The following is a 27,797-nucleotide window of genomic DNA, read 5'->3' as shown; positions in this document are numbered from 1 at the left end:
AAGGTAATAAGGCCCGGTAATATTCTCTGTTATTCTTGAATTTGTACTATGACTCAGACACTGACACTGACAGTGCAAGTAACAAGGCCCGGCTCCGAACCAACATGGTATGGTTTTTTTATAAAACGTGTATTTTTCAAAAGCGCCGGAATATTATTATAACTATTTTGGTATATGAAGAAACATGAACAAATGAGAAATCTATATTGAATTGAATTGGTAATAATATCCTGATTATTTATAAAACTATTTCAGTTAAAATAAAGGTGGGCCTTATATGCCTCACCTAACCCTATTCGTTCACATTTAGATCCTATAGCTATATTTGGTCACTTTGGCCGTCACTATCTATTTGATACCGATTGTACTAACAATTAAAAGTACAGCTCATATGTACTTTTTCCTGTACTGAAACTTATAAGGTATGCCCACCAAATACGCTCATAAGAACGATATATTCGATAGATATAGGCTATGAACTATCTAATGATATACAGGGTGTAATCGTTAAGTGTAGCCAGGCTATAATTCCGTAAATATAACAGATATCAGACCGATTGTACTAACAATTAAAAGTACAGCTCATATGTACTTTTTCCTGTACTGAAACTTATAAGGTATGCCCACCAAATACGCTCATAAGAACGATATATTCGATAGATATAGGCTATGAACTATCTAATGATATACAGGGTGTAATCGTTAAGTGTAGCCAGGCTATAATTCCGTAAATATAACAGATATCAGAAAACTTCAAATTGATATCGAAAGTGCGTTACCCAATGAGTAAAATTACATTAATAACTTTTTTTAAATAAAAACAGAAATATCCCAGACATTAACTCTACTCTAAGACATTAACTCACAAACCCTCCCATACATTTAGTACGACGACTCACCCTTCAAAGAACGTTGGTGTCGTAAGAGATAAAACTGCTTGAGATTCATTATTTGCGATGATAAACTGTAATAAAATAATAAAACTACCGTTTATGAAATAATAGATTTATTATTTAAAATAATAAAACTACCGTTTATGAAATAATAGATTTATTATTTCATAAACGGTAGTTTTATTATTTTATTACAGTGAGGGGTGAGTCGTCGTACTAAATGTATGGGAGGGTTTGACGTTAATGTTTGGGATATTTCTGCTTTTATTTAAAAAAGTTATTAGGAATCGTCCATTAATTACGTCACATTAATTTCTAGGTTTTTTGACCCCTCCCCCCCCTCCTTGTCACACTTGGTCACATTTTACAACTCCCTCCCCACCTGGTGTGACGTCACATTTTAGGTAATTTTGTTTTCAACGAAATGGGCAGTACTAACTCGGCATTATTTAAAAAAAAAATATTTTTGGTAAAATAAATATATATAATTTTATAACACAAAACCAATTAGGAACGAAAATTACCTACATACTTCCAAAACCTCATTATTTAAATGTACTGCGAATAAAAAAATATAAATTAATTTTCGGTTACTGATGAATAGTGATGAAGTTAAAGTGACGTCACAGTGTTTGTGACTCCCCCTCCCCATGTCACAACATGTCACATTTTCTTGACCCCCTCCCCCCCAAAACATGTGACGTAATTAATGGATGACCCCTTAATGTAATTTTACTCATTGGGTAACGCACTTTCGATAACAATTTGAAGTTTTCTGATATCTGTTATATTTACGAAATTATAGCCTGGCTACACTTAACGATTACGCCCTGTATAAGTTACTTCGGGACGCGTCATGGTCATGGCCCAGAACCCATACTATCCGGGACACAGTTCTTTAATATTATGTGGGGCTAAAAAGGCCCTCTGTCAGTGCAGGTGACAAGGCCCGGTCCCGGGCCTTATTGAACGTATGAGATGGAATAGTAAATTTAAATATTTTAATATAGGTAATTATGAGTTTTTTGATTTCCCGATGAGTTTTAAGTAAGCATCACTTACTGACTTATAAAAGTATAAGCATAGTACCTGCATTCTATTAGATGTTTTTAAAGCCTTATTATCAATAGAGCTTTAAAAATTAAGTTATAAGTAAAATATAATAAGCGTGTTTAGTTGTAAAAATATGTTACAAGACCTATATATAACTAATGAAGGGATAATTTTAGATATAAGTAGTTCACTTCGAGTAGGTAAAATAGACGATTTCTTATATCTTTAATAATAAAACTCCTAGTTTTAATTTGGTCTATGTCTACAAACCGCATACCTACCATCGCACACCACCACACTGTTAACTGACAGTTCGTAAACCTTATTACAAAAGGCATAAGGTCTACCGATGGACAGTTAAGAGCGTCGCCGTTTGTACCTATCTTAATACAAAAGTCAACAACGAAAATAAATAATTACCTAATACGTCACATACCTATGACATGACATGAACAAACAAGGAAAGCTATATATAAAAAGTGTTTTTTCTCTGTCTTCTCACAAAGGAAAGTTTGACAGTTTTAATTCCTCAAAGGAGGTCAGTAGTTAACACTAAACTCGAAACAGCACCTTTAAAAAAACATTAGGGGTCACTGACCTGTCCCAGTAAATTGAGGTAGTGTGCGTGAGCTGCGTTTGTGCGTGAAATGGGGTAATTTGACAGAATCTGAAAATTTACCCTCCTCGACGCCCTCTTAAGGCTAAGCAGAGAGATTGTGAGCGGTGCTATAATTACAACAGCAAAAACGAACAATAAATTACGCATAACATATTAATTACCTATACAAATATACTGTACACATATACTATAATATATATATACATATATATATATATATATATAAATATATAAATAAATAACGACGAAACATATTATGAAACTAATAATACACTAAGATTTTTTCATTCTGCTAGCAAAGAAAGCACGCACGGATTTTTTGAAAGCGAACTTATTAGGCGCATTTTTTATGTTAAAAGGAAGTCCGTTCCAAAGACGCGCCACCTGCACAGTGAACGAATTCGACATGAACCCGGTTCGGTGAGGAGGGATGGACAGAGACATATTGCCAGAAGAGCGAAGTTGGCGGACGCGAGAAACGCCGTAGTATTGAAAGAAGGATTTGAGGTATTCCGGAGAGAGTGGATCATTAAGCACAGAAAAAAGAGTGGAAAGCAAGCGAATGTTGCGCCGTTGTCGGATGGGAAGCCAGCCAAGCTGAGAGCGAAAAGAAGAAACGTGATCATATTTGCGGAGGCAGAAAATGAAGCGAATGCAGTTATTAAGCAGGCGATCCAATTTATCAAGAAGCTCTTCGTTTAAGTCCGGATAACAGACATCACCATAGTCAATAATGGGTAGTAAAAGGGCGTTAACTAATGCAACTTTAGTTTTGACCGGTAAGAAGTGTTTCAGTCTGTTCAGATAATGAAGGGAGCCCATGACCTTACGACTGATTTCAGTAACCTGTGCTCTCCAACTCAAGGTGTTATCGAAAAGAACGCCCAAGTCTTTAACGCTCTGACTAAATGTTATTGGGGAGCCGTTAAAGCTTACAGGTGCAAGTGCATCCAAGTCTAGTTTTTCAAGCTGCTTGGAACTACCTATAACAATAGCCTGGCACTTTGACGGATTTACAAACAGGCCGAACCTCTCAGACCACTTCTGGATATGAAAAAGGTCCAGGTTAAGTTTATCAATGCAAGTTGGGAGGTCAGTCACGGAGCACTGGTCGTAGAGTTGCAAGTCGTCAGCATACAGATGGTAGGAACAGCGAAGGTCAGGTGTAATAAAATTAATAAAGGTGGAAAAAAGAAGTGGGGATAAAATACCTCCTTGGGGCACGCCAGTCGCCAGATCATACCAGTCAGACAAAGACCGGTCAACTCGGACTGCCTGCTGGCGCCCCCGCAAGTAGGCAGCCAACCAGTGAAGGGCTATATCAGAGACTCTCATATGTTTGAGCAAGGCAAGGAGAATGTCATGGTCAACGGTATTAAATGCGTTAGAGAAGTCAATAAGAATAAGGACCGTGACCATTTGATTCTCCATGCCCCGCCTGATGTCTTCAGTTACCTTAATAAGCGCAGTACTGGTGCTATGACTTGGCCGGAAACCAGACTGCAAAGGGCTTAAAAGGTTGTGCGAGTAAACGAAGGCCGAAAGTTGCTTATGCACAACCGCTTCAGCGATTTTCGAAAGGAAAGGGAGAATTGAAATGGGCCTAAAATTACTGAGAATGGTGGGATTACTAATTTTAGGCAGCGGAATCACAAAAGCTTTACGCCAAAGAGAAGGGAATTCACCAGAGGCCAGTGAAGAGTTGATGATGTCAGCTATCACAGGAAGCACACAGTCGAGGACTGACACAATCATGTAACGACTGACATCATCACAACCCACGGCTTTTGACTTGATAGCCTTAATAATGACTTTTATGTCACTTTCAGAGACAGGACAGAATGAGAAAGAAGCTGTGACAGGAGAAGTCAAAGAAGAGATGTCAGAGAGGGTAGAGGCCTTAATAGCGGTGTCAATAGAAGGAGCGGAGGAAAAATGCCTGTTAAGGTCATTTAGAGAAAATGAGCTGCCATTAAAACTATTGGGGGGTTTTCCCAGGCCAAGAGATCTGAGGAATTTCCAAACATCGGCCATAGACGAAGAGGAAACATTACGGTGAATAAAATGACGCTTCGCTGTACGTACCATCTGGTTGCAACGATTACGAGCTGCCTTAAAGAGTTTCCAATTGTCATCCGTGCGGTCACGTTTAAAGAGCCCGAAAGCTCTATTCCTCCTCCTCATTGCCATTCGGACGCCCTCAGTGATCCAAGGAGCCGGCGGTCGCCGAACTCTAACTGTATGAACAGGTATGTATTGTAAAATCTGTATTGATATATTTCCCAATACAATGATGTGCGTTTGTAAGAGGGATACTGATCGTACCCATTCGGCTGTAAACCGATACAGCGTGTAGTTTCGCGTGGAAACACGATTGGGTACTGGGTACCATCGCCCACACTGTTAACTGTACATTGGTGGACCTTTTGTAATTTAATTATGTCCACCGATGTACAGATAGGAGTGTTGCTGTTTGTACAGCCTATGGAGCTCGGACTGATAAAACTGTACGGATATGATGGTCGTTCTTGTCTATTACGTGACAGCGTGATAAAACGGTGTCCGTCACTTTTTATCCCACGGTGTTAAAAAGTGACAGTTATTTTATCACGTGGATAAAGATGGATAAAGCTATCCATAATACGCCGGCTGGTTATTTGGTTAATTCATTATTTTACTTAATAGGGAATTCTGTGTTTTGTCATATTAATGTTGGTTGGAAAGGTAAATTAGGTACAGTCGCCATCAGATATATCAGAGCGGCCGAGACGCTCAAAAATATCTGCGTTTTTTGATATGTTATAATATTTAAATTACCACCTAAGATGAATCTAATCTGAATTATGTTGAACAGTTTCACAACCTGTCGCTCAGTCACCTGTCTATTCAACCGTAATCTTGGCAGATATACTCGTATTAACAATCTGACGTCAACAGAAGTTTGAAGCGTCATTAGAAAAAAATAGACGGGGATCAGTAGAAGCCAGGAGCGTGCCGATCGCCTAACGATGCTAATGAAACGCGTCTAGCGTTCGATAAATAGGCAGGTAGGCAGGCACCGCAGGCACGTTACTCACTGTACCTATACATATGCCTACAACTTGTACAAGACCCGCAGCCAAAATAGTAGTGAAATCTAATGTAAATACTTACAATGGAGAGTATACTTCATTTCACATAACATTAGACTCTAGGAGATCACAGTATCAGAGATTCTAAAGCTTTTCTGCGAAGTTAAACAGCGATTTTGATAAAACGTGAACGAATACCTAAACAAAGTGTAAACTATATAATACATTGACACCTGACATCGTGCCTTGTTGACCTCTGTTACTTAGGTGTTTTATACAGAAATTATGTGAAAGTCGGTATGATGTTTGGTGGATAAATTTGGCAGAAGTTTTCACATCTTCGATAATTTATTTAGAACTTCCTATCATTGCAATATCCTTGTGACAAGATGCCAGATATTTGTGCAGACTTTGTTACGATAATTATCATCAACCATACGTACCAGGATAGCATAACCCGTTCAGAAGTCTAGGCAAAATACAAGGAAGCCGGGCCGTTCCTATCGAGGTTAACTGGCCCGTCGAGTTTGAGGCCGGAAATAGAATCTGCGGGACGGCTAGCCTGTTCACGAAAGATTTCTCCTATGCGCTCATGTTTTACCAGTCAAAAGGGACTGAGCCAACAGTGGTCATTTCTCCATACAAACGTACTCGACTCTGTCCTCCGTGGATTTTGAAGCTAGTGCACTAATTTTTTCAACACAGATTAATATTGTCAATATCCTTGTCGGACCGTTTTGCTTTTTTTGATATTTTTGTTTTTTAAGGCGCTAGAGCCCTTCAAAAATGGCCAAAATGGCCTCATTGATTATGCCGCAATAAGAGGCGTAGTATTCAAAACTGATATCAATTAGCCAAAAAAAGCAAAACGGTCCGACACAGATAATTTTATAATCGTTTAGATTTCCAAATTTGGTTACGATTGGTTAAGTTTTGGAGGAGGAAACAAAACACTCGAGTACGAAACCTCGATTTTAGAGATTTTTACGCGGGATTTTTCCCCTTGTCCTTATCGCACTAGTTTTAGGACTTTTAGGAGCCGCTTCCGTTAGCGAGACGGGTATATTTACCTAAAATATTTAAAACTCAGCTCCTGTTTCGTCTTAACAGTTTTGAATGATTCACAGTTAGTTTCACTAGACTCATATCGACCGGGATATGAACCGTGATTAGCTTTCGTGTTTCGTGTGTTCGAGCTCCCGATATTTCGACGTAGTTACATGCATCTTGTTCACGGGTAACTGATGATAGCGGGTGGATGGGAATCACGGTCCATATCCCGGTTGAAATAAATCTAGTTAGTTCTTACTTTGTTCTCTTCAATCGGGTGCAAAGTTAGGTAAGACCAGAAGATAGAGTCCCTATGTGTTTATAATACTATTTGGTTGTTTCAGGTAAGTGTTATATGTCATCATGTTACTAAGATAGAGCTATGGAGAGATTTAGTAAGTACCTACTCGTATTTGACATAGTCTGAATTATTGGCGTACAGGAGTGAACAATTATTTTCCATCGTATTTTCACAGAAACGTACGAACGCGTCTTGCTACTTTAAGGGGCCCACTGATTATCAGTCCGCCGGACGATATTGGCTGTCAGTTAAGGTGGATGTGTAGGGATGTCCTGCCGACTAACCGCCAAAAGATGGCGTGACTGTGCACAATTTTCGAATTATCACTATCGTTTCCAAAACTCAAACATTTTTAAGACATGTTGATATCTTGCGACGACAACAAAAAATATGACGTCTAAATCGAAATATTTTAACTCAACAGTCTGTAAATTTCATCAAAAATCTGTATAAACTGCAAAATATTGCAATTTCTTACATTCACGCACACTACCATACGTACTGTCATTCACCAGGTGTCAGTCGTATTACTATTACGCCAAAATAGACTAGAGGTCGCTAGTACAGAAAGTGGCTTTTCTCTTATTACTTTCATTAGCTAACTAGGGACAATACTGTAAACTAGATGGCGCAGTGTAGGAGACGAATTTTTAGCAAGATTAATTTATGGTAAAGGCGCAACCAGACGAGCTGAATTTAGCATCAAAATGGGCGGATTGTCTATGGTCACGGACGGTGTATTCCATATAAGTACATACTACATAGGTACCTTGCAATAAATCGTAGAATGTAACGCAAATCACATGCAATTATCTGTGAGATTTGTAGGGGCCCATACGATAAATTCGTAACTGTATGCAGATCTTAGACAGACCTTTACTTATTTCTTTTTGCTAGACGTTGTCATCGAGTGCCATACATTACCTACGCAATACTTACATATGCACGCACGTAGCGTGCGTTTCGTGGCTCGTGGCTCAGGCGTTAGCTTGGTCCGATTCTAACTACCTACTTACATTCAAAATTAAAAATTTCAAGGGTCACTGAAACATACTTTCTACAATGCGTTTTTTCATGCCGCACAGGAGCATGCGTCATAATGGTCCAAAAGAGCTTTTTTCGAAAAAAAATTGAAGACCTGAGCCTCACAGATCCTAATCTTTTTAATCTGGTTCTTCCAACTCAAAATCACTAGTAGGTACCTATATTCAATCCTGATGCTAAAAAAGTGTTCCAAATATTTGTGGCTTTCCATCACATAATCCTTAGGCTTCAAGTGCAATATGGTCCTTTTCAACAGAACTCCTGATAAAAAATGACCATTGTCTGATGGAAAGCCACATTTGTATAGAAATTGTAGATTCCACTAAGTAGGTACATCATGCACGTTTGTAAGCTTGAAGTACTAAAATACGTGACGTAGTGGAACTTATGGACCACACTGACGGTTTTAACTAGAATAAAAGAATGTCCATGGATCCAAAGTTGAATTTCAATGCAGAACTGAAATATTCATGCTTTAGTAGGTAGTTTAGGAGAGAGTACCTACATAATGCAAGCTTTAAAGCAATTGCTTCATTCCATCCGCTTAGCGAGTGCGGCAAATGGGATGTCCGCTCGGGATAACCACTATGGTCGTATTTTCCGAATATACACAGTTCTTAGATCTCCAAAGGGCCTAGCTAAGGTGCCAATCATTTGCGCCGTAGCGAACGAAACGGTTATCTCTCTCTATCACTCATCTAATTAGTGCGACAGAGAGACTTAGAGTTTCGTTCGCTACGGTGCAAAACTGAGTGCCTAGCCAAAGATACCCATTCTTATCTATTTCCAGTACATATACAGGGTGGCTTAAAAATATCTGCATTCCCGTTGCCAGAGAGGTTTTGGGATTATACTGAACTACTTTTACTATGGAACCAACCACGAAATCGTGAAAAAAAAAATTTGCTGTTTCAAACATTTTGGCTGGTCCATTTTCTATGGAAGGGTAAATTTTTACTTCGCAAAAGTTGCTCAGTGTAAATCCAAAACCTCCCTGGCAACGGGAATGCAGTTATTTTTTAGCCACCGTGTACACGCAGAGTGTAGTTTCGTCGTCAAGTTTAAAATGGTGAAAATTAGAGATACTTACTAATCCTAAAAATACGTGTGACATAAGGTACCTCATTGGATTCGGAATGATGTATGGAAAAATAGCAACAAAAAAAAACCGGCCAAGTGCGAGTCGGACTCGCGTTCCTGGTTTCGTATATAACACAATTTTTGGTATCGTCTTGGGTGGTCCCATTCGTTTTTCGTCAAGTTCTTAAATTAGTCCTATTCTGCTTTCGTCACTCATTCTACATTGAAAGCCACCGACGATTGTGATCAATGAAGAATGAGTGACGAAAGCAGAATAGGACTAATTTAAGAACTTGACGAAAAACGAATGGGACGACCCAAGACGATACCCAATTTTTAACACATCATTTATTTTATGTAGTTTTTCCAAAATTTTAGAATCAGTAGTAATTTCAAATTAATTGGTTCAGTAGTTCCGGAGAAAATCGGCTGTGACAGACGGACAGCCAGACAGACAGACAGATAGACAGACAGACAGACGCACGAGTGATCCTATAAGGGTTCTTTTTTTTCCTTTTGAGGTACGGAACCCTAAAAATAAGCTTACAGTAAATAAAATACGGACAGATTGGTTGTCCGCACATAGGGTTTGCAATCCGGATCCGAAATGTATGAAATTATCCGGATCTGGATCCGAATCCGCGGTTCTTCGCATACATTTTAGATCCGTGCATCAGTCAGCTAATCAAATTGATAAAATATAATTTTAATTTAGTTTTATATTACCAATAAAACTAAATTAAAATTATATTCCTCAAATAAATCAATCATTCATTATAATCATTATACATATCACATGCTAGTTAGCATGTATTTCAGAGTTTTCAGGGCGAAACATTGGATAAATAATGGAAATAAACGTATTTTCTTTTTGTAGGCACTATCAATTAAACAACATGATTTTACTATGTACATGAGTATATATTTACAAATACTATACTATTTTTTTTTTCATCTTTACAGGGATGACGTGACGTGAACTGTCCGTTGTCCGACGTTTATTGTTTTTGATGATCAGCTAAAAACGATCATAATTGATTATAGGAAAGGATAAAAAAGTTTAAAAAATCTAGTCGAAATTACAATAGTTAAAAGTACTTGAAATTAAATGTTTTATGAATACCTATATTTATGAATAACGCCATAAGTATGTATGTTAGTGTAGGTCAAATTTTGGAAGCTAAATAAGGCTTACTAGCCGATTTCCGATTGAGTTGATATTTTGCACTCATAATACAATGACAATATGCAATATTATTATGACATAGAGCTGATTTGATGATGAACACAGAAGGTGTCTATGGGAACTCTGTGATAAAACAACGCAAGCTAATTGTGTTTGGGATTATTAGATTTGTCTGAATGTTGTTGTTTGTTGCCTATGGAAAGAAAACTGCAGTCATTGATAATAACATATACCAAACCAAAAATGTTTTTTTTTACCAAAAACTAATTATTGACTATAAATTAACACAAATTATACTTTAACCACAGCTCATCCCGTGTTGAGTTCATTTAAATAATGATAACTATACATAGGAATGAATATTATATTAATTCTGTAAAACAACAAAAGACGCCCAATTTCTCTCTTTCTTTATAGTTCCATCGTTGACTATGCTAAAGATAATGTGAAGGACTTTTTGAACAAATTGAACTCTAGTAGATTGAGTTAGCAAATCAACCTCCTGGCTCCAACATCAGATGAACTAAAAGTAAGAAGTATATATCTAGGACTGAATCAGGCAAACGGATATACAATTTGTGTACAAAAACAACAATTCAACTACACTTTGAATAAATATACCACCTCTGTTCCATCCTGGGTAAATCTTAAATAAATCTGTAACGTACCAGGCAAGTCTGAAATTTCGACGCATTTTTGGTTTTTTGGAACTCTTCGCAGAATGAGCTCGGGGACGATGCAGTTCTTGTAAAAAGATACGAGTTTTGGTATCATATTGTGTATAAAGTCCTCGTCTCGGTCTACTTCGATTATAGTCATATTTATCCCAGGGTCAATAAAACAGACAAAATAACATTTTGCCATGTCAGCAATACGCAGTTGTCCTTGCACCTAGTAATACAATATAATAGTCATTAAGTTATAACTTTTATTTGATAAATGTAATCCACGAAGAAAAATTATATAAACTAAAACACTACAAGAACAAGTCGTTTAAGTTGGGATTATGTTTACACGCATATTTAGATTTGTTAGTATTGTATTTATAATTAATATTATCTGAATAAAGTTATTATACACAATAAAATACTCACCTGGTAATAATAATTATGGTTTGTGTTCATAACCAATTTACCTTCCTTATTATATTTCAAGCAAAACTTATTTCCGCGGCTTTCAGCCGCGGTTTCAATGCTTTCTTGGCTTCTTTTCAGTGATGGAAAGCATTTTATTTCAAGTAGAGCATTCTCATCAATAATGATACCTAAAATAAAAATTTATTGAGTGGTTTTAGGAAACTACGATGCAAGTAAAATTTTTTTTCGGATTGTAGGCATTAAACTGAAAAATTTCGACAAATGGATCTCATCAATCTCATGGTCACGTTACACTGGAGTTTTCGAGATGTCTACATGCTTGCGAGTTGCGAGTAACCAGCAATCGATGGGAATTGGATGATGATGCTTATTTCAGAGAGACATGAACTCTTGTTTTGACTATTTTGGTGTTATAGGTCCTCGCTTTCAGACTATGAACTCTAGGTACTAGAAATGAAGTAGAGTTTTACTAATGCTGTAACTAATGTAATGCGACATGCTAGTAGACAGTCTAAAACATTTGGGCGATAGAATAATAGTTTCACTTTAATAATATTAGCATTAATAAGACTGCGCTTGACTGTGCTTGTCATAGTTTCAAACAAAGATTCTTTGCAGATACATATTTACCATCTGGACTTGCGCCTAGGAATCCGTATTGTTTATCAATAAATAAACCCGCACGTTCCACTTTTTTATTCGTTGTGGTTTCAAAAAGAGTCCTTGCAACAGCTTCGTTATGCTGCCCGTATTTCATATCAGATGTTAAAATATTGTTTTTATACAAAATTTGTTTCACGTGATTGTGGCAAGGAGTTTTATTTCGTCGTTTGCATACCTGGTTAGAAAAAATTATAGTCTACAGAAAACAGTTTTGAATGATTCACGGTTAGTTTCACTAGACTTATATCGACCGGGATATGGACCGTGATAACCTTTTGTAGTGATATCCGAATCAAACACGCGTAGTGACACTGTGAGTTTAGTGTGCGTGGACATACCAACAAGTGTGAATACGACTAGTGGTATTATCATGCCGCGATCAGAAAGGGATTAGAAATAACAGATTTCCATACACTTACGTCAAAATCAATATGGATTGACAGCTATCTCAATCCCTTTCTAATCGCGATTCAGTAATAACGTTGAAAGCGAACGCAACCGACGCACACGAATACCTAAGGGTAGAGCGAGCGCGGTCTACTACACCTATACTGAGACACCCGCCCGCTATCATCAGTTACTAGGGTTTGCAATCCGGATCCGATATGTATGAAATTATCCGGATCTGGATCCGGATCCGCGGATCTTCCCATACATTTCGGATCCGTCGTGCAAACCCTATCAGTTACCCATAAACAAGATGCATGTAACTGCGTGAAAATATCGTGAGCTCGAAATCAATACAAAAGGTTCTGTTCATATTCCGGTCCAATATGTCCAGTCTACAGATAGTTGCATATACATTTCAGACAAGTTCATAGGAAAAAAAATGTAGAGTAAATATGTTGCTAGAGTGAGACCATCAAGAAAAGTCTGCAACTATTTTGATAGCATACGCAGTGCAAGTGTTATTTATAAGTCAAAATTTCATGAAAGTTTGACGTTTAAAATAACACTTGCACTGAGTTTGCTAACAAAATCTTTGCAGACTTATCTTGGTCTCAGGAAGAGTAATTAATTACCATCCCGAATTGGCTTGCAGTCAATCTATCACTCCTGATCACGTTGTAGAGTTCGTTATCATGCTGATCTTTAGTTTGTTGCTCTATTTCAGCGATTTGGTCGGGTGTCACTTGCAGTTCCATAAGCTTTTCTTGCCCTATTCTTTTTATATCTTCTCGGCTCAAGTCAACAGGATCGCATGCTTTGGGACCATAGTCTTTGTCGGGTTTAATGACAGTAGGTTTAAAATTGCGCGTCCTTGGACATCTTTGGCGTCGCATCCGGATAAGTTCTTTCCTTTTTATGTCAAGTTGGAAATGTTGGCCAATATTATGGCTGGAGGTTTTAAGCCATGCTTGTTTGTGCCAACTATATCCAGTCGTTTGTGACAAACCTAAAAAATAAATATAATCTTTAGCAAAAAAGAGCCGACTAACTACATATATTAAAAATCTCCATCAGTAAGCCTTCATCAGTATGACAAATGATGTTTTCATCACACTCGCTCAGTAAATGTGTAAATGCACGCAGGTTTAGCGGGAGTTATAGAAAAAGCGTTCTCCCTAGGGAGTTATGAAGTTTCTAATGCGATAATTGACAGTTTTTTGTCTTTATACTTAATTTTTGTATCGCAAGTGTAATGAAAAACATTAAGTATTAGTGAACCTGAAACCTTTAAAGAGTAACCTCGATTTCATCAGATGTTTTCATATTAGATCCTGACCTGACGAAAATGATCCCAATCAAATCAGTACAAGATCGTCTCAGTCAAATCTATCCAGTAGTCTGTTAAAAATGAAGACATTGGGTTGAAATGAAGACCATATACTTTTATACTTTAAATACTTAACTTCATAAAAGAACCTGTAGCACTTTCCTCAGAGGTATCACTGAATCCTGAGTCACAGGCTTTGTCCTAGTTCAGGAAACAGGCTCAATTACAATGAAACTGTTATACAAACCTAATATAAGTTTTTTTCTACTCGTCGACTGTAATTCTTGCATTAGGATTTCGATTACCAAACTGCAATTGGGTATTTTTAATGTATGGGCTCCTAACTCAACTATAATAATCATTGAGTCTAGAAACGCGCATGTGACCCCCTTAATATAGTAACATCCATAGACTACGAAAACCACTTAGCGTTGCTTGCTAGTCTCCATAGGCTAAGGTGGCCAAAATTATTTATTATCATTTATTAGGATTTGCAAGACGGATCTGAAATGTATGCGAAGATCTGCGTATCCGGATCCAGACCAGGATAATTTAATACATTTCGGATCCAGATTGCAAACTCTTGCTCAGATCAAAATGTATAGGGTACTTCCCGTCTTACACTACAAGTACATGGAAAAAAATGAAAAGTATACATTTGTAAAAAAAATGCAAAAAATAAGTAAGATTTGTACGGAACCCTCGGTGGGCGAGTCAGACTCGCAATTCTTCGGTTTTTATCTAATTGTTCGCCAATGGTTTTGATCTCCATTAATTCCAGCATTGTGCAATAATATCTTACATAACGAAGGCCCCAAAAATATCTGACAGATCTTATATGTAAAGCTATAAGAGCGTATCACATATTTTTGCGGCCTTCGAAGAGAGATAAGATATTATTGAAAGCGACTTCCCTGTTAGGCCATCAAACCAAGGATAAATGGGGGAAATAATTCGTGTATAAGCGTATTTTGGCATAGTTGTTGGGATGGTGTATTAAATAACCGACTAAAAGTGAAGTGGGGGTGAAGCTAACGGGTAGGGCGAGTTTAAAGGTCCCTTTTGACAGTTTTTCGTAAATAATTCGTAAACGGTAGCCCTTAACAAAAAATAGTCTCATACGTAAATAATCTGTTTGAAATTTCCTACAAAGTTGATATTTAGGATGTCCCAAGTAGGGTTTGTCATCCGGATCCGGATCCGCGGATCTTCCCATTCATTTCGGATCCATCGTGCAAACCCTAGTCCCAAGAATAGCACGCCAAACTGACCCCGGAGGTAGGACACCCTAGTACTTTTATTATGTTGTTTAATACGCCATTCCTTACAACTATGCTAAAATACGTTTTACACACGAATTATTTCCCCCGATTAGCAATTTTTGGTTTTCGTTGGGAGAGCTATGTGGACGAGTTAGTACAGTGGACCACATAGGTATGTGGAAAAGGTAGGAAAGTGACGATGTAGGAATGATGAAGAATAAGGACTGTTATAATAATATCAAGTAAATAAAATAAAATAATGACAAGTTGAGAAGGTGACGAAATAGAATTGTGGACAAATCGGTCCAGAGCCCCTTTTTGAAGCCCATTATACAATGACAGTTTGTGAAATTAGCTTAAGATATGACGGTATTTTTTTTTTGTTCACTTACCTGCAAGAAGGACTCTTCTTTGATACGAACCACCTTTTCCAAGGCTGAGTCGCTTGCCGCAAGTGAATTTATTCACCAAGCTCATAAAGTTTTCTGCTACGTTCGTGGTCTCATTACTCACTCTGTGGGACTTAGATAAAATATGTTCATTAGCGGCACAGATGTTTGCCCAAACTCCAGGTGCCTTGGTTGTCATTATTGTCACGAGATCTTTGTCTTCATTTACTTTTGGGTGTTCGTCATTGGCCTCTGTGTAATTACAATAATATGGTTGACACTCCATGTGACGGCCGTAAACGTGATAGGCCACGTTCTTCAAATCTTTTCGAAGGCGATTCGGATCTTTGTGACAGTGGATGATTACTTTTCTTGTCACAATGGTCAAATTCTCAATTCTTGGCTTTAGCATATTTCTACCTAGCAGGGGTAGCTTTGTATTAGTCAAAATCTAAAAACAAAAACCACAAATATTTACTATGATATTATAACTTGTTAATAAAATCCCTTCATTTTTAGGGTTCCGTATCCGTACTTTATTTATTTATTTCTTATAATTAGGTAAACAACAAACAATAATTTAAAAATATGATCTCAATATGAAAAACAGCAGAAACGTTATCTTTATAGTTTCGTTAAGTCTGTCTGTTCGTCTGAAATTTGAAGTAATATTTTCTTTTGAACAAATAAACAAACAGATAATGAGTCCTAAACTATGTGCCCTTCTATTAGATTCACAACATGTCCACATAACCCAGAGACGGGCAAATTTTATTCGAATGACGAATAACGAATGAAAATAACAAAAATTATCGCGAATGACGAATAAAAATGTCACATGATTATTGAATAATTCATCCGCGAATGATTTATTCGTCGAATGAATTGCCACTAATAATTTTATTGGAATATCTTATAAAGTTTTCACGGTTTCGAAAGATTTGGCAACTGTTGGCTCGATTCGGGAAATGAATTAGAGATTCACTAGATATGAAATAACAAAGAATGTGACGTTCCAAGGTAAAAGGTACCTTATGGCGGTTGGCATTTAGGTCACATAGCGCCGCAATAATATTGGAGCGGCGTTAATAATAGCGTAAGCGCCAACCGCCGTAAGGTACCTAAATCATTCGCAAATAAATCATCCGCGAATAAAAATATCGCGAATTATTCTTTATTAGAATGATCATTCAGATAGAAGTTTATTCGAATGATGCCCATCTCTCACATAACCGCACGCACTTAATAATTACCTTATACAAGCCCGCGGTATAATTTTTGACGAGGTGATTTTTGCATTCGATTTTAGTGACTTTATGTCCATACGGTATATTTTTTTTTATATGGGCATAAACGGATGAATCGCCGTCACCAATGAAGGATTTATATTGCAGTCCATGCATTTCTTCACTTTTTTTAAAGCCTTCAATGACTATGTCTGCCTCCATAGCTGTCAGGAGAAAAATAGTAACTTAAACCTTAATACTGTAGTCATGGATTTGTAATAGCCATAAAATTACAAATAGAGATCTGAGTTAAAACGAGAACAAACTTTAGTTCAAAGTATTTGACGGATTTCTCCGTCATATATTTGATTTTCTAAAATTGTCATATATTGTATGGATAAATACCTGTATCATATGACCGTCTTAGCATGATTTATTTAGCACAAATTATGAAATTAGTAAAAACAGTGTGCATGAATACAATGACACCCCAAAAACTACTTTAATCGTTTAAATATTTTTATTTGTAAATATTTTAAATTTTATAAAAAACACATATTACACTTAGGGTTTGCACAAAGGATCTGAAATGTATGCGAAGCTCCGCGGATCCGGATCCAGATCCGGATAATTTCATACATTTCGGATCCCGGATTGCAAACCCACACTGATACTGACACAAACACACACACCCTCTAAACTGACAGAAACTTTCCCGATTTTATTACGAATTAAGTTTTACGACTCACGGCCGACTCCGCGTTCTCGGAGAAGACTGGCTTAAGTTGACATCAACAATTCAACATCTTCTTGTGCGCATCGGCTAAAGATGTTTAGGTGTACTTATGTCAACATTAGCCAGTATTTTTTGAGACCACGGGGACAACACCGTCCTCCAAACGTCGGAGGTGAATTTAAAAATTAATTAAATACGCGATAAGTCCCGTTCAGTAAATGAAAAAAAAAAACACGAAGGTACCGATTTGTAAAAATGCTATCCAACTACTTTAGTTTCTTTATATTCAGACCTGTAAATTAATCCATTCTGTATGATGAACACAGAATGGAATAACTTATACGTGGACTGAATTCCGTACCAACGAGTCTATACGTGGAGAACTCGGCATCAAGCGGCTGAAGCGGCGTTTATAATGTTTGGTGCAGTCTCGTATCCTCACCTTTTTTGGTCACGTATGCCGAGGTGGCTATTGAGCGACTTGTGGTCCTGGGAAAGGTTGAGGGTACCAGGCCACCAGCAAGATCGCCTATGAGGTGGACTGACCAGATAAAAGCGGCAGTAAATGGCTTATCATCACTCCATGGTTGTACGAGGAAGGCGGCCATCAGAGAAGAGTGGCGACGTGTTGTGAAGCTTGTCACCAGCACCTGAAGTGATGATCACGACTACTCTGTCAAGAGTGATACCGACGAAGAAGATGATGATGAATAAGTAATGAAACGCACCTGTTGAAGGTCCATTGAAATTTTTAAAACAGACATGTTCTGTTGGCTTCATATTTTTTTTCTCGTAATATTGGCAGTGGTAACAATACTTATTACGTATCCCTAGGAATAAGCACTTCTTTGTTTCCTTTCCAATAATACAAGCCTAAAACAGTGTAATTAGCATTAATAAAGTATAATAAAGTCCGCCTTTTTTGCGTTATCTGTCGTGCTGTAGTAGGTAATAACTATTTATTAAATGAATAAATAAATACAGAAATACACATACCTAGGTATGTCTCACGTTTTACTTTCATCCGAATCATCCTATATCGGATCGGGCAATGTGAAAACTCTCTAAAAACTATAACACTAGACACAAAATCCTAGACTTTGTGATATATTACACCTACATATTATGAATTTGTAAAATCATTTGTGGCTTTCTATCAGAGGAGGGTCCTTATGCTTCAAGTGCAAAAAGGTCCTATCCGAAATTCTGACAGAAAGGTCGTTATTACACATGATGCATAAGGATCCTTCTCTGATGGAAAGCCACATTTATTCTAATTGTCGCGTGGTCGTCAAGCTAGGATCTAGGTTGTATAACTGGGAACAAGAACGGGAATGGGAAATCAGAAATCAGAAATTATTTATTTGCATTGATACAGTATGGGGATGTTACAATATGGTGTTACAGCACACTAACCGTTCTCGTTAATTTGTCCCTTTTGAATGGCAATGTCTCGTTCTTCTTGTCCAGCTTTCATAATTACTTCAGTTAAATGGTTTTCCCAAACCTCCCCCAATTCTTTTTCAATGGAGCGAAATTTATTGCTCGACATTGTTGGGATATCCATACAGCTGGTAAGGTGTGCTGTAGCAGCGTAGTAGCTGCCGGCCGATACTGTGCCCCATACGAAGGCTTTATTAATGTCTTCATTTTTTTCAGTCGAATTTTTGAAGACCTTTCCGCAAATCTGACATTGAAATGTTAGAACACTATTAAACCCGTTTCTAGTCTCTTTGACAAATTTTATGGTCGAACCTGGGCAGCTGTTTTTGTGCCTTTCAACGATAAAAGCCCATTGGAGGACATGGTTAATGTCCACAATCCGATAGCCAGATAGATCGCCTAAAGTTTCGTGGGGAACCGTCTCTACCAACAGTTGGTGACTTTCCACGTCCGGGTCAGGATTTGGCCAGTTTACTTCGACCTGTTTTGCAGGTGCTTCATCGCCAACTGCTCGAGGTGTGCTTGAGGTCGACGTGATCGGGGCTTCAAAACGAACAGTTGGTGGATTCTTATTTGCGTACGTTTTTAGTGGGATTCTGTAAATGATGATTTGATGATATTTCAATTTCAAGATTTTCAACAACCGGCCAAGTGCATGTCGGACAATAGTGACGGAAATAGTGTGGACATGAAGAAGAGACCTTTAATTAACATACATACATAGGGTAAACCCTCCAGTGAATAAATAATTACGTTCTTATTTATTAAATGAGGATTCATTAAATTGCCGATAATTATTGAAATTAATAATGAATGCTGAGAAATGATTTTTCAAACTTGGATAATTCCTTAAGTGTTCATTCACTGGAGGTCTTACCCTACCAAATTTCAGCACTGTTCTAGAGATTTCGAGGTTAGTCCTACTGCGATTGTGCTATTACTTTATACCTACTGTACGATTCCTACCGCGGGCGGCTGAGTCGGGCCGCGCCGGGAGCGCATTTTCAATGTGCTTATACATTGTGTAGGTATAGCAGAAGCGATGGAATCCGTCGGGAGTCCGGAGCCGTTCGCGTCCTCCAGAAGCCGAACGGCTTGCGAGAAAATGGCTCGGTTCGGCCGTGCCTCTTTAGCTCCTACATTGTAGTACGCCTTGCAGGACTACGGAGCAAGAAATAGCTCACACACGGTACTGTTTTGCCGTCCATCATCAGTACTGCTTCGTTTCTCACAAGTGTCGGTCTACTTACTCTTGAAAATGTTACGCATAATAAAAAAAAAAGAAAATAGCTCTTCTGCTATGTATTTTCTGCAGAAAAATAAAAAAGAATGTGGGAAAAAAAACTGCTAAAAATTCGCCAGAGAGCGTCATATTTCTTCAGTATTGGTAATAATTGTTGCAATGCCTATTCCTCCATTATTTGTTGGAATGATTGGGTGATTTCTGGTCCCAAAAACAGCGGGTTTCTTTATAAATTTCAAAAAATGGCGCGCACTGTTATCATACGTCAAACACGGTAGTCCGCAACGTAGGACGACAAAGCTGCTATAGAAATTTTGTTGCTAAAACCTCGTACTTATACTGTACATGAGAAATATTTCGTAGTGTGAACCTAGCCATGTTTTGTCTGTGACCTAGCCTTACTTGGTTTTAAGACCTATCGAACATTGTGCCACACGCAATTGATTTTACTGAACAAAAAACATTCTTCTTTACATGTATGATGGAGTGCCACTCCTAAAAATATTGTTTTCATCTCAGCAGCTCGAACGGTACTTTGCTACTTGAAACATACATACAATCACGCCTATTTCCCGGAGGGGTAGGCAGAGACCACGGATTTCCACTTGCCACGATCCTGACATACCTCTTTCGCTTCCTTCACTTTCATAAAATTCCTCATACACGCTCGCCTGTTTAGGGGGCTCTTGATCTGGCCTTTTTTCAGGATTTCCCCAATATGATCAGAGAAAGTCTGCCGAGGTCTACCCCTTCCAATTCCAACTTCCACTTCACCCTTATACACTCTCTTTGTTAATAGCCTTTTTTCACTCATTCTTTCCACGTGTCCAAACCATCTCAATTCTCAACATACCTTTCTCAGTTGTAATGTCAATTCTATACATTGTTGTTTTTAGGGTTCCGTACCTCAAAAGGAAAAAAATGGAACCCTTATAGGATCACTGGTGCGTCTGTCTGTCTGTCTGTCTGTCACAGCCTCTTTTCTCGGAAACTACCAGACCAATTAAATAAGTTGAAATTTGGTACACATATGTAAATTAGTAACCCAAAGGTGGACATGTTTTTTTTAATAATTTTAATATACATAGATTCGAAGTTATGTAAGACTAGGCGGGCCCGCGGCTCCGCTCGCGTAAATGAAATAAAGAGTTTGTCTTATGTTTAGTTAAATATCGACATTAAATATTATGTATTCAACTCTGCCAGGGTTCATAACTCTGTGATAGGGACTTCTTATTTGTAACCGTTATTTGGATAACTTAATTCGCATATTTCTCAATAAATAATGTCTAACAAAACTTCCGTGAGACACAGACATATCGAGCACATCGAATCTTAAAATGTCGAGCGTTTTTCGACTTAAAATACGTGAGTGACCCGTTCTTAATATATTTAATATAAATAATGTCATTTGAAAAAAGGCAAGATTGTATTTTTTTGAGTGACCCGTTCTTAATATATTTAATATAAATAATGTCATTTGAAAAAAGGCAAGATTGTATTTTTTTAAATTATTATTTATTTTTATAAGCTCAGTCCAGTCAGCAAAAACGTTCATTAGATTAATTTCCGCCTTAAGATGAATGTGGACGACCACCGCCCATAAATCGCCTTTTCATACAAACGTAGGTAGTCCCCATTTTCCTTTCTGGATATTAATAATACTTACTATAGTGACGCAACGACCCAAAAAGAGTCCTGGCCTCCAACACCAGATCACGCCATATTTCTCGGTCTTGCAATAGCTCTCGCCAGTCGCTATGGCCGTGGTTGAGCAGGTCTTGAGCAACGACGTCGTTTCTGCTGTACCTTGGACGTCCAATCGGGTGTCTCTCATTTCGTTGTCCCAAGTACGCTCTCTTCACGGCACAATCCTCTCCCATTCTCTCCTCTAACCTAACCTAACCTAACCCACTTTTGTTCGGTTCTGTGAGGATCGCAGTTCAAACTTAACCTAACCCACTTAAAGGCGCATGCGGTGCGGTGTACGGGGGTTTGAGCGGGAGGGGTTTGGCATCATCATATTTTGTACCTACATTTTATGGTTAGTAACCATAGTAGTTTATTTAGTTTAGGTATCATAGTGGTTTTCCGGGTCAAGGTCCGAGTCCGGGTCCGATCCCGGGTCCGAGTCCGGGTCCGGGTCCGAATCCGGGTCCGAGTCTAGGTCCGGGTACGGGTCCAAACCGGTCCGATGAGTCCGGTTCTGGTCGGAATCCGGGCCGCAGTCCAAATCATAATCGAAATTCGAAATCACCAAACGTGTACTATGCGTCGTTGAAAAGTTCTGTTCTGGTCATCATCAGCAGTTTCACTTCATGAAATGCGACAGTTTTTAATGAAAATGCTTGATTTTCTGATGTAAATACAAAAATTTCTATACGCATGCCTTTAAGATTTGAGGAGTTCCCTCGATTCCTCATGGATTCTATCATCAGAACTCGAGCTTGACAAAAATGTGGCTTAAAACTTAACTTGCTTAACAAACATAACAAAGAGGAAAAATAGCCAAACGTGAACTATGCGTCGTTGAAGAGTTCTGTTCTGGTCATCATCAGCAGTTCCACTTCATCAAATGCGACAGTTTTTAATGTAAATGCTTGATTTTCTGATGAAAATACAAAAATTCCTATACGCATGCCTTTAAGATTTGAGGAGTTCCCTCGATTCCTCATGGATCTCATCATCAGAACTCGAGCTCGACAAAAATGTGGCTTAAAAACTTAACTTGCTTGACAAACATAACCAAGAGGAAAAATCGCTTTAAAACTTAACTTGCTTGACAAACATAACCAAGAGGAAAAATCGCCAAAAGTGAACTATGCGTCGTTGAAGAGTTCGGTTCTGGTCATTATCAGCAGTTCCACTTCATCAAATGCGACAGTTTTTAATAAAAATGCTTAATTTTCTAATGTAAATACATAAATTACTATACGCATGCCTTTAAGATTTGAGGAGTTCCCTCGATTCCTCATGGATCCCAGCATCAGAACTCGAGCTTGACAAAAATGTGGCTTAAAAACTTAACTTGCTTAACAAACATAACACAGGCGAAAAATAGCCAAACGTGAACTATGCGTCGTTGAAGAGTTCTGTTCTGGTCATCATCAGCAAGTCCACTTCATGAAATGCGACAGTTTTTAATGAAAATGCTTGATTTTCTGATGTAAATACAAAAATTTCTATGCGCATGCCTTTAAGATTTGAGGAGTTCCCTCGATTCCTCATGGATCCCATCATCAGAACTCGAGCTTGACAAAAAGGTGGCTTAAAAACTTAACTTCCTTAACAAACATAACGAAGAGGAAAAATCGCCAAACGCGAACTATGCGTCGTTGAAGAGTTCCGTTCTGATCATCATCAGCAGTTCCACTTCATCAAATGTCACTTTTTTGGATGTATATGCTTAATTTGTTGATAAAAACCTAAAAATCATTACATATATGCCTTTAAGATTTGAGGAGTTCCCTCAATTCCTCATGGATCTCATCAGAACTGGGTTTTGACAAAAACGGGACCAATCTATATGCATATACATACAATATAAAAAATAATTATCAAAATCGGTCCAGTGATGACGGATATATGGAGTAACAAACATAAAAAATAAAAACATACAACCGAATTGATAATGATAACCTCCTTCTTTGAGATTTGGAAGTCGGTTAATTAGATGTTATAATGACATAACATCCATCGTAAATTTGACCAAGTCCTAGATTTTTCTCAACTTTCGGGTCAAATATCTCAGCCATTATTAATTTTAGAGAAAAGTTTATTAAGAAATAAAAATAAGTTTTTGTCAAAAATTTCATTTTTGGTACAAGCTTTTATCGCTGACTATACTTTTCTTACGACAGACAACTAATACTCATCGAGACAGTTCTAAAAACGCCAAACACAATTAGGTTGGGTTGTTTCATCACAGAGTTCCTATGGCCACCTCCTGTCTCTATCATCAGACTGGCTCGATGGTACCATAATATTGCATTGTCATCCGATTTATACATGCATGCAAAAATTTCAGCTCAATCGGAAACTGGGAAGTGGATCAAATTTAACTTGCAAGATTTGATTACACACAGACAGACAGACAGACAGACAGACAGACAGACAACGGTCAGGTGAAACTAAATAAAAACTTGTAAAAAAGTGATTATTTCATCAAAATATTGTAAATTAGAGTGTGTTGCAAGTGTTTGTGAGTGAATATATATATTTGTACATAAGAAGTAGGGTTTGCACGACGTACCGAAATGTATGGGAAGATCCGCGGCTCTGGATCCAGATCCGGATAATTTCATACATTTCGGATCCGGATTGCAAACCCTAATGAATGTAGTAAATGTTAAAAGAAGTAAATGTTATTGGTAAACTTGTCAGTTAAAATGGATTTTTGCTTTTTTTTTCGTAAAACTTAGTTTTTGCAAAGTGTTACTTGTCACTTTTTGACATCTATCAATACGGATATTTAGACTACGTTCCATAGTAGCAACGTCGCCATCAAAAAGGCGTTTTGCACTATGTAACATTAAAATTTTGTTTTTTTTTTAAATTGGTATTAACTCTGAAACTAGGCGAATTTAAAAAAAAGTTTATAGGATATTTTTGTCTCTAAATATGATCGCGAATACGCTGTAAAAATTATTCGGTTTCCTCATGTTATACACCGTGACCGTGTATAATAAATGAGTTTCAAACCCTAAGTAAAAGCTAATACATGAATATGGTGCATCACATAAAAAAATGAATATAATGTTTTTTATTAAGAATTTATTAAGGACTATTCCGTTCATTGACACTTTTTTCCTAAAATTTAAACTTTCCTCAAAAAATGTAAAAAACTGTGAACCGGGACATATTTCATGCAAAAGGGGGGGAGGGGGGTTGCGTCAGGGGGGGGGGGGACGCTAGTGTACGTAAAACACCATACCCTAAGGTGTCATATTACATTCATAAAAGGCTGGCTATAATTAGTTTTTTTAAAAACACAATTTGACCGAAATACACTCTACGACATGAAAGTTGGCATTTTGAAAATTGACATTATAAAACACAGACCAAACCTTTAGTTGGTAACTGTGCGGTTGGCAAATAAAAAAAAAACATTTGGTTGGGAAATGAAAATTCGGCGAAATAAAATTCCGCCAAACGTGAGTTGGGAAGTGATAATCGGCCATACCATTTTCGACGAAAAATATGAGAACCGTTTCCCTCCCTTTATTTCAGAAACGAATGGGACTCAGTTTTGAAAAAAAAATATACAAAATAGTTCTTTACCTATATATAGATGACAGGAAAACCTATAAGAAATGTGCAGTCAAGCGTGAGTTGGACTTATGTACGGAACCCTAGAAACGCGAGACCGACTCGCACTTGGCCAGTTTTTGTATAAACTACGAGCATCTTGCAATCTCACACCACACACACTTCTCAACGCTCTCATTTCCACTGCATTCACTTGGCTCTGATGTCTCTTCTGCCATACCCAACTTTCGCTACCATACATAAGTGTAGGCACCAACACCATGATGAACAGCCAACCGTGCTTTTTGCGACACCTTCTGGCAGCTCATAAAAGCGTTAAGCGCTCGATTCACACGATTTCCAGCATTCACTCTCCTTTCAATATCTTTATCATGCTTACCGTAGGTACCGTCCCGTCCCTAGTGAACAAGGTTGCCAGTTACACAAACTCTTTCACTAGACCGCCTGATGCAAAACACATTGTGACAAGCCATTATCTTTTAAGAACGCTAACAGGTATCAATTTACTTACTCAGCATTAGTTGAACCATTATTTATCACCGTTTGGGCATTTGACGGATCGTCACACATCGTGACGTCAGGTGGGTTATTCATTTGAACATTACGCCAAGCCACGTTTCTTCTGGAATTATGATACCATTTATTATGTTAATTTCAACTCGGTCCGCAAATTTCTGTGAGTAATACTCATAGCCGCGAGGACAAGAAATATTATAAATGGTTGAAAAAGGCAGAATTACAAAATTAACAACATGGCAGAAAACCGTCGAATACGGGCAGCGCACGAGTAGTAGTCGTTGTGCAGCAGTGCACATTTTTTAAAGTTTAAATTCATAATTACTTAACTATAGTGATGATGATGATGATGTGTCATGTACAGTCACCATCAGATATATTGGAGCGGCCAAGGTGCTCACAAATATCTGAACACGCCTCTATTGTCAAGGCGTTAGAGCGCGTGTTCAGATATTGTGAATACCTTGGCCGCTGCGATATATCTGATGGCGACTGTACCTAGAAGAGCCTAGTATGATTTGATATTGACAGTGAAATACTTACGAATTGGTGCCATAATGGTGTTGTAAGGCAGCTTGGACTTGACGCCGTTTCCTTTTTCCACCTGACCACTGATGTTTCTTGTATGCAGTTTTGTTAGTTCTTGTCATGTTAACTATGTAAGGGAAACTAAGTTTCATAATCATAATATTTACATAAATTTATAAAACGATTTAAAAATAACGTACGATTTTTCTTCTTAGGCAGAAGGTATTGTGTGTTGTATTGTGAGTCGTTGCTAAGCGACGGACGTGGCGCATCGCGCAGGCGCGCGGACTTAGGCGCGTAGAGAGTGGCGAGCCGGTGGTCGCCACAGCGTCATTCCGGGTATGAACTAATGCTTAGTAGAAGTTGACCTCCGAAGGAATCGTGATTCTCATCATTTCCCTGCGAAAACGAATCGCCTGATATGAAGGCAACAATATCTAGGCTTTTGTTGTACGGACTGACATTTTTAATGACTTGACATTTATTACTTACCTATATACAATGAGTTTTGGTGTCTTCCGTATAAATAAATCGACCCATGAAATCCCAACTGATCACAACTAAAACCATGCGATATTCCGTATAGCATAGTCTAATTTAAAGTGAACGGGAAATAAATCACGCGGTAGGTAGGTAGTTTGAAAAAATGGATGTAGAAAAACGCTCAGGTTATCTATGGAATAAAAGTACCCTTCACACTTTCGCGGGCTCAATGATAATGTTTTAGAAATGTTATAAATAATGAAATAATTTTGATAATTCAATGAAAATGCATTTATAATATTAAAAAAAGAATATTATAATTTAAAATCATTATAAATTATTACCTACTGCCAATCCAAGATTGGAACTGGTAAATGATTGTCGAAGATTCCTGGAAACCCTTTAGAAACCAAATCAGGCTTGACCTGCGATTAGTAGTTACCTACATAACTAATCAAGGGATTAAATTTTACTGGTAATGGTTTGTCAGCTAAACCAGTACAATATATTTTGTGAATCATATACCTTTACGCTAATACCACCTATCGAGCAAATTAGGCACTACTTAGTCAGGTAGCCTGTGGTAAAGTGACATCTTTGTTGGTTATGATTAAACTTAACCTCGCCATCTTGTTTCACATGGATAGCGTAAAGATCACTCACACAAACAAGCGTTAGAGCAAAATCTTCTAAATTTTTAAATGAATTTGTAAATAATATCATTGAATAACTGGTCATAATTTTTCATTTTGCAAAAACAAACGATCCATATTAAGATATGGATCAAGGTTTAAAGTGCGGGAAATCAACTTATTATGAGAAAATCTGTAAATACAATTGTATGAAATTCAGATAAGGAGAACCACCTTAAAAGCAAAATTTGACAGCTCCGAACAACTGACAGGCCGATATCGTCCGGCGAACTGGTA

General features: G+C 37.7%; 2 protein-coding genes across 6 annotated transcripts in view; one reads left to right on the top strand and one right to left on the bottom strand.

The window, feature by feature from the left end:
* The window catches only part of LOC134674396 (uncharacterized protein CG3556), a 188,628-nt gene that overhangs the window by 106,938 nt on the left and 53,893 nt on the right, over positions 1 to 27,797 (top strand). The gene's annotated exons all lie outside the window — the stretch shown is intronic.
* LOC134674609 (uncharacterized) lies at positions 10,012 to 26,587 on the bottom strand. Of its 5 annotated transcripts, none has more exons than XM_063532725.1 (8): positions 26,401 to 26,587; positions 25,853 to 25,963; positions 16,679 to 16,875; positions 15,429 to 15,876; positions 13,080 to 13,453; positions 12,025 to 12,232; positions 11,392 to 11,561; positions 10,012 to 11,188 (listed from the first exon to the last, which is right to left on the bottom strand). In XM_063532725.1, exons 2-8 carry the CDS (start codon positions 25,869 to 25,871, stop codon positions 10,898 to 10,900), a joined length of 1,707 nt encoding a protein of 568 aa, XP_063388795.1. In that variant the 5' UTR covers positions 25,872 to 25,963; positions 26,401 to 26,587; the 3' UTR covers positions 10,012 to 10,897. The 5 variants fall into 5 exon arrangements, with proteins under 5 accessions (XP_063388795.1, XP_063388796.1, XP_063388794.1 ...); XM_063532726.1 differs by lacking the exons at positions 25,853 to 25,963; positions 26,401 to 26,587 and adding an exon at positions 18,116 to 18,702 and having other exon boundaries at positions 10,012 to 10,129; positions 10,966 to 11,188; XM_063532724.1 differs by having other exon boundaries at positions 25,853 to 26,587.

The sequence above is a fragment of the Cydia fagiglandana genome, chromosome 20, assembly GCF_963556715.1.
Source record: "Cydia fagiglandana chromosome 20, ilCydFagi1.1, whole genome shotgun sequence".
Lineage (NCBI taxonomy): Eukaryota > Metazoa > Arthropoda > Insecta > Lepidoptera > Tortricidae > Cydia > Cydia fagiglandana.
The sequence above is the reverse complement of the archived record's forward strand: the minus strand, read 5'-3'. Positions and strand labels throughout refer to the sequence as shown.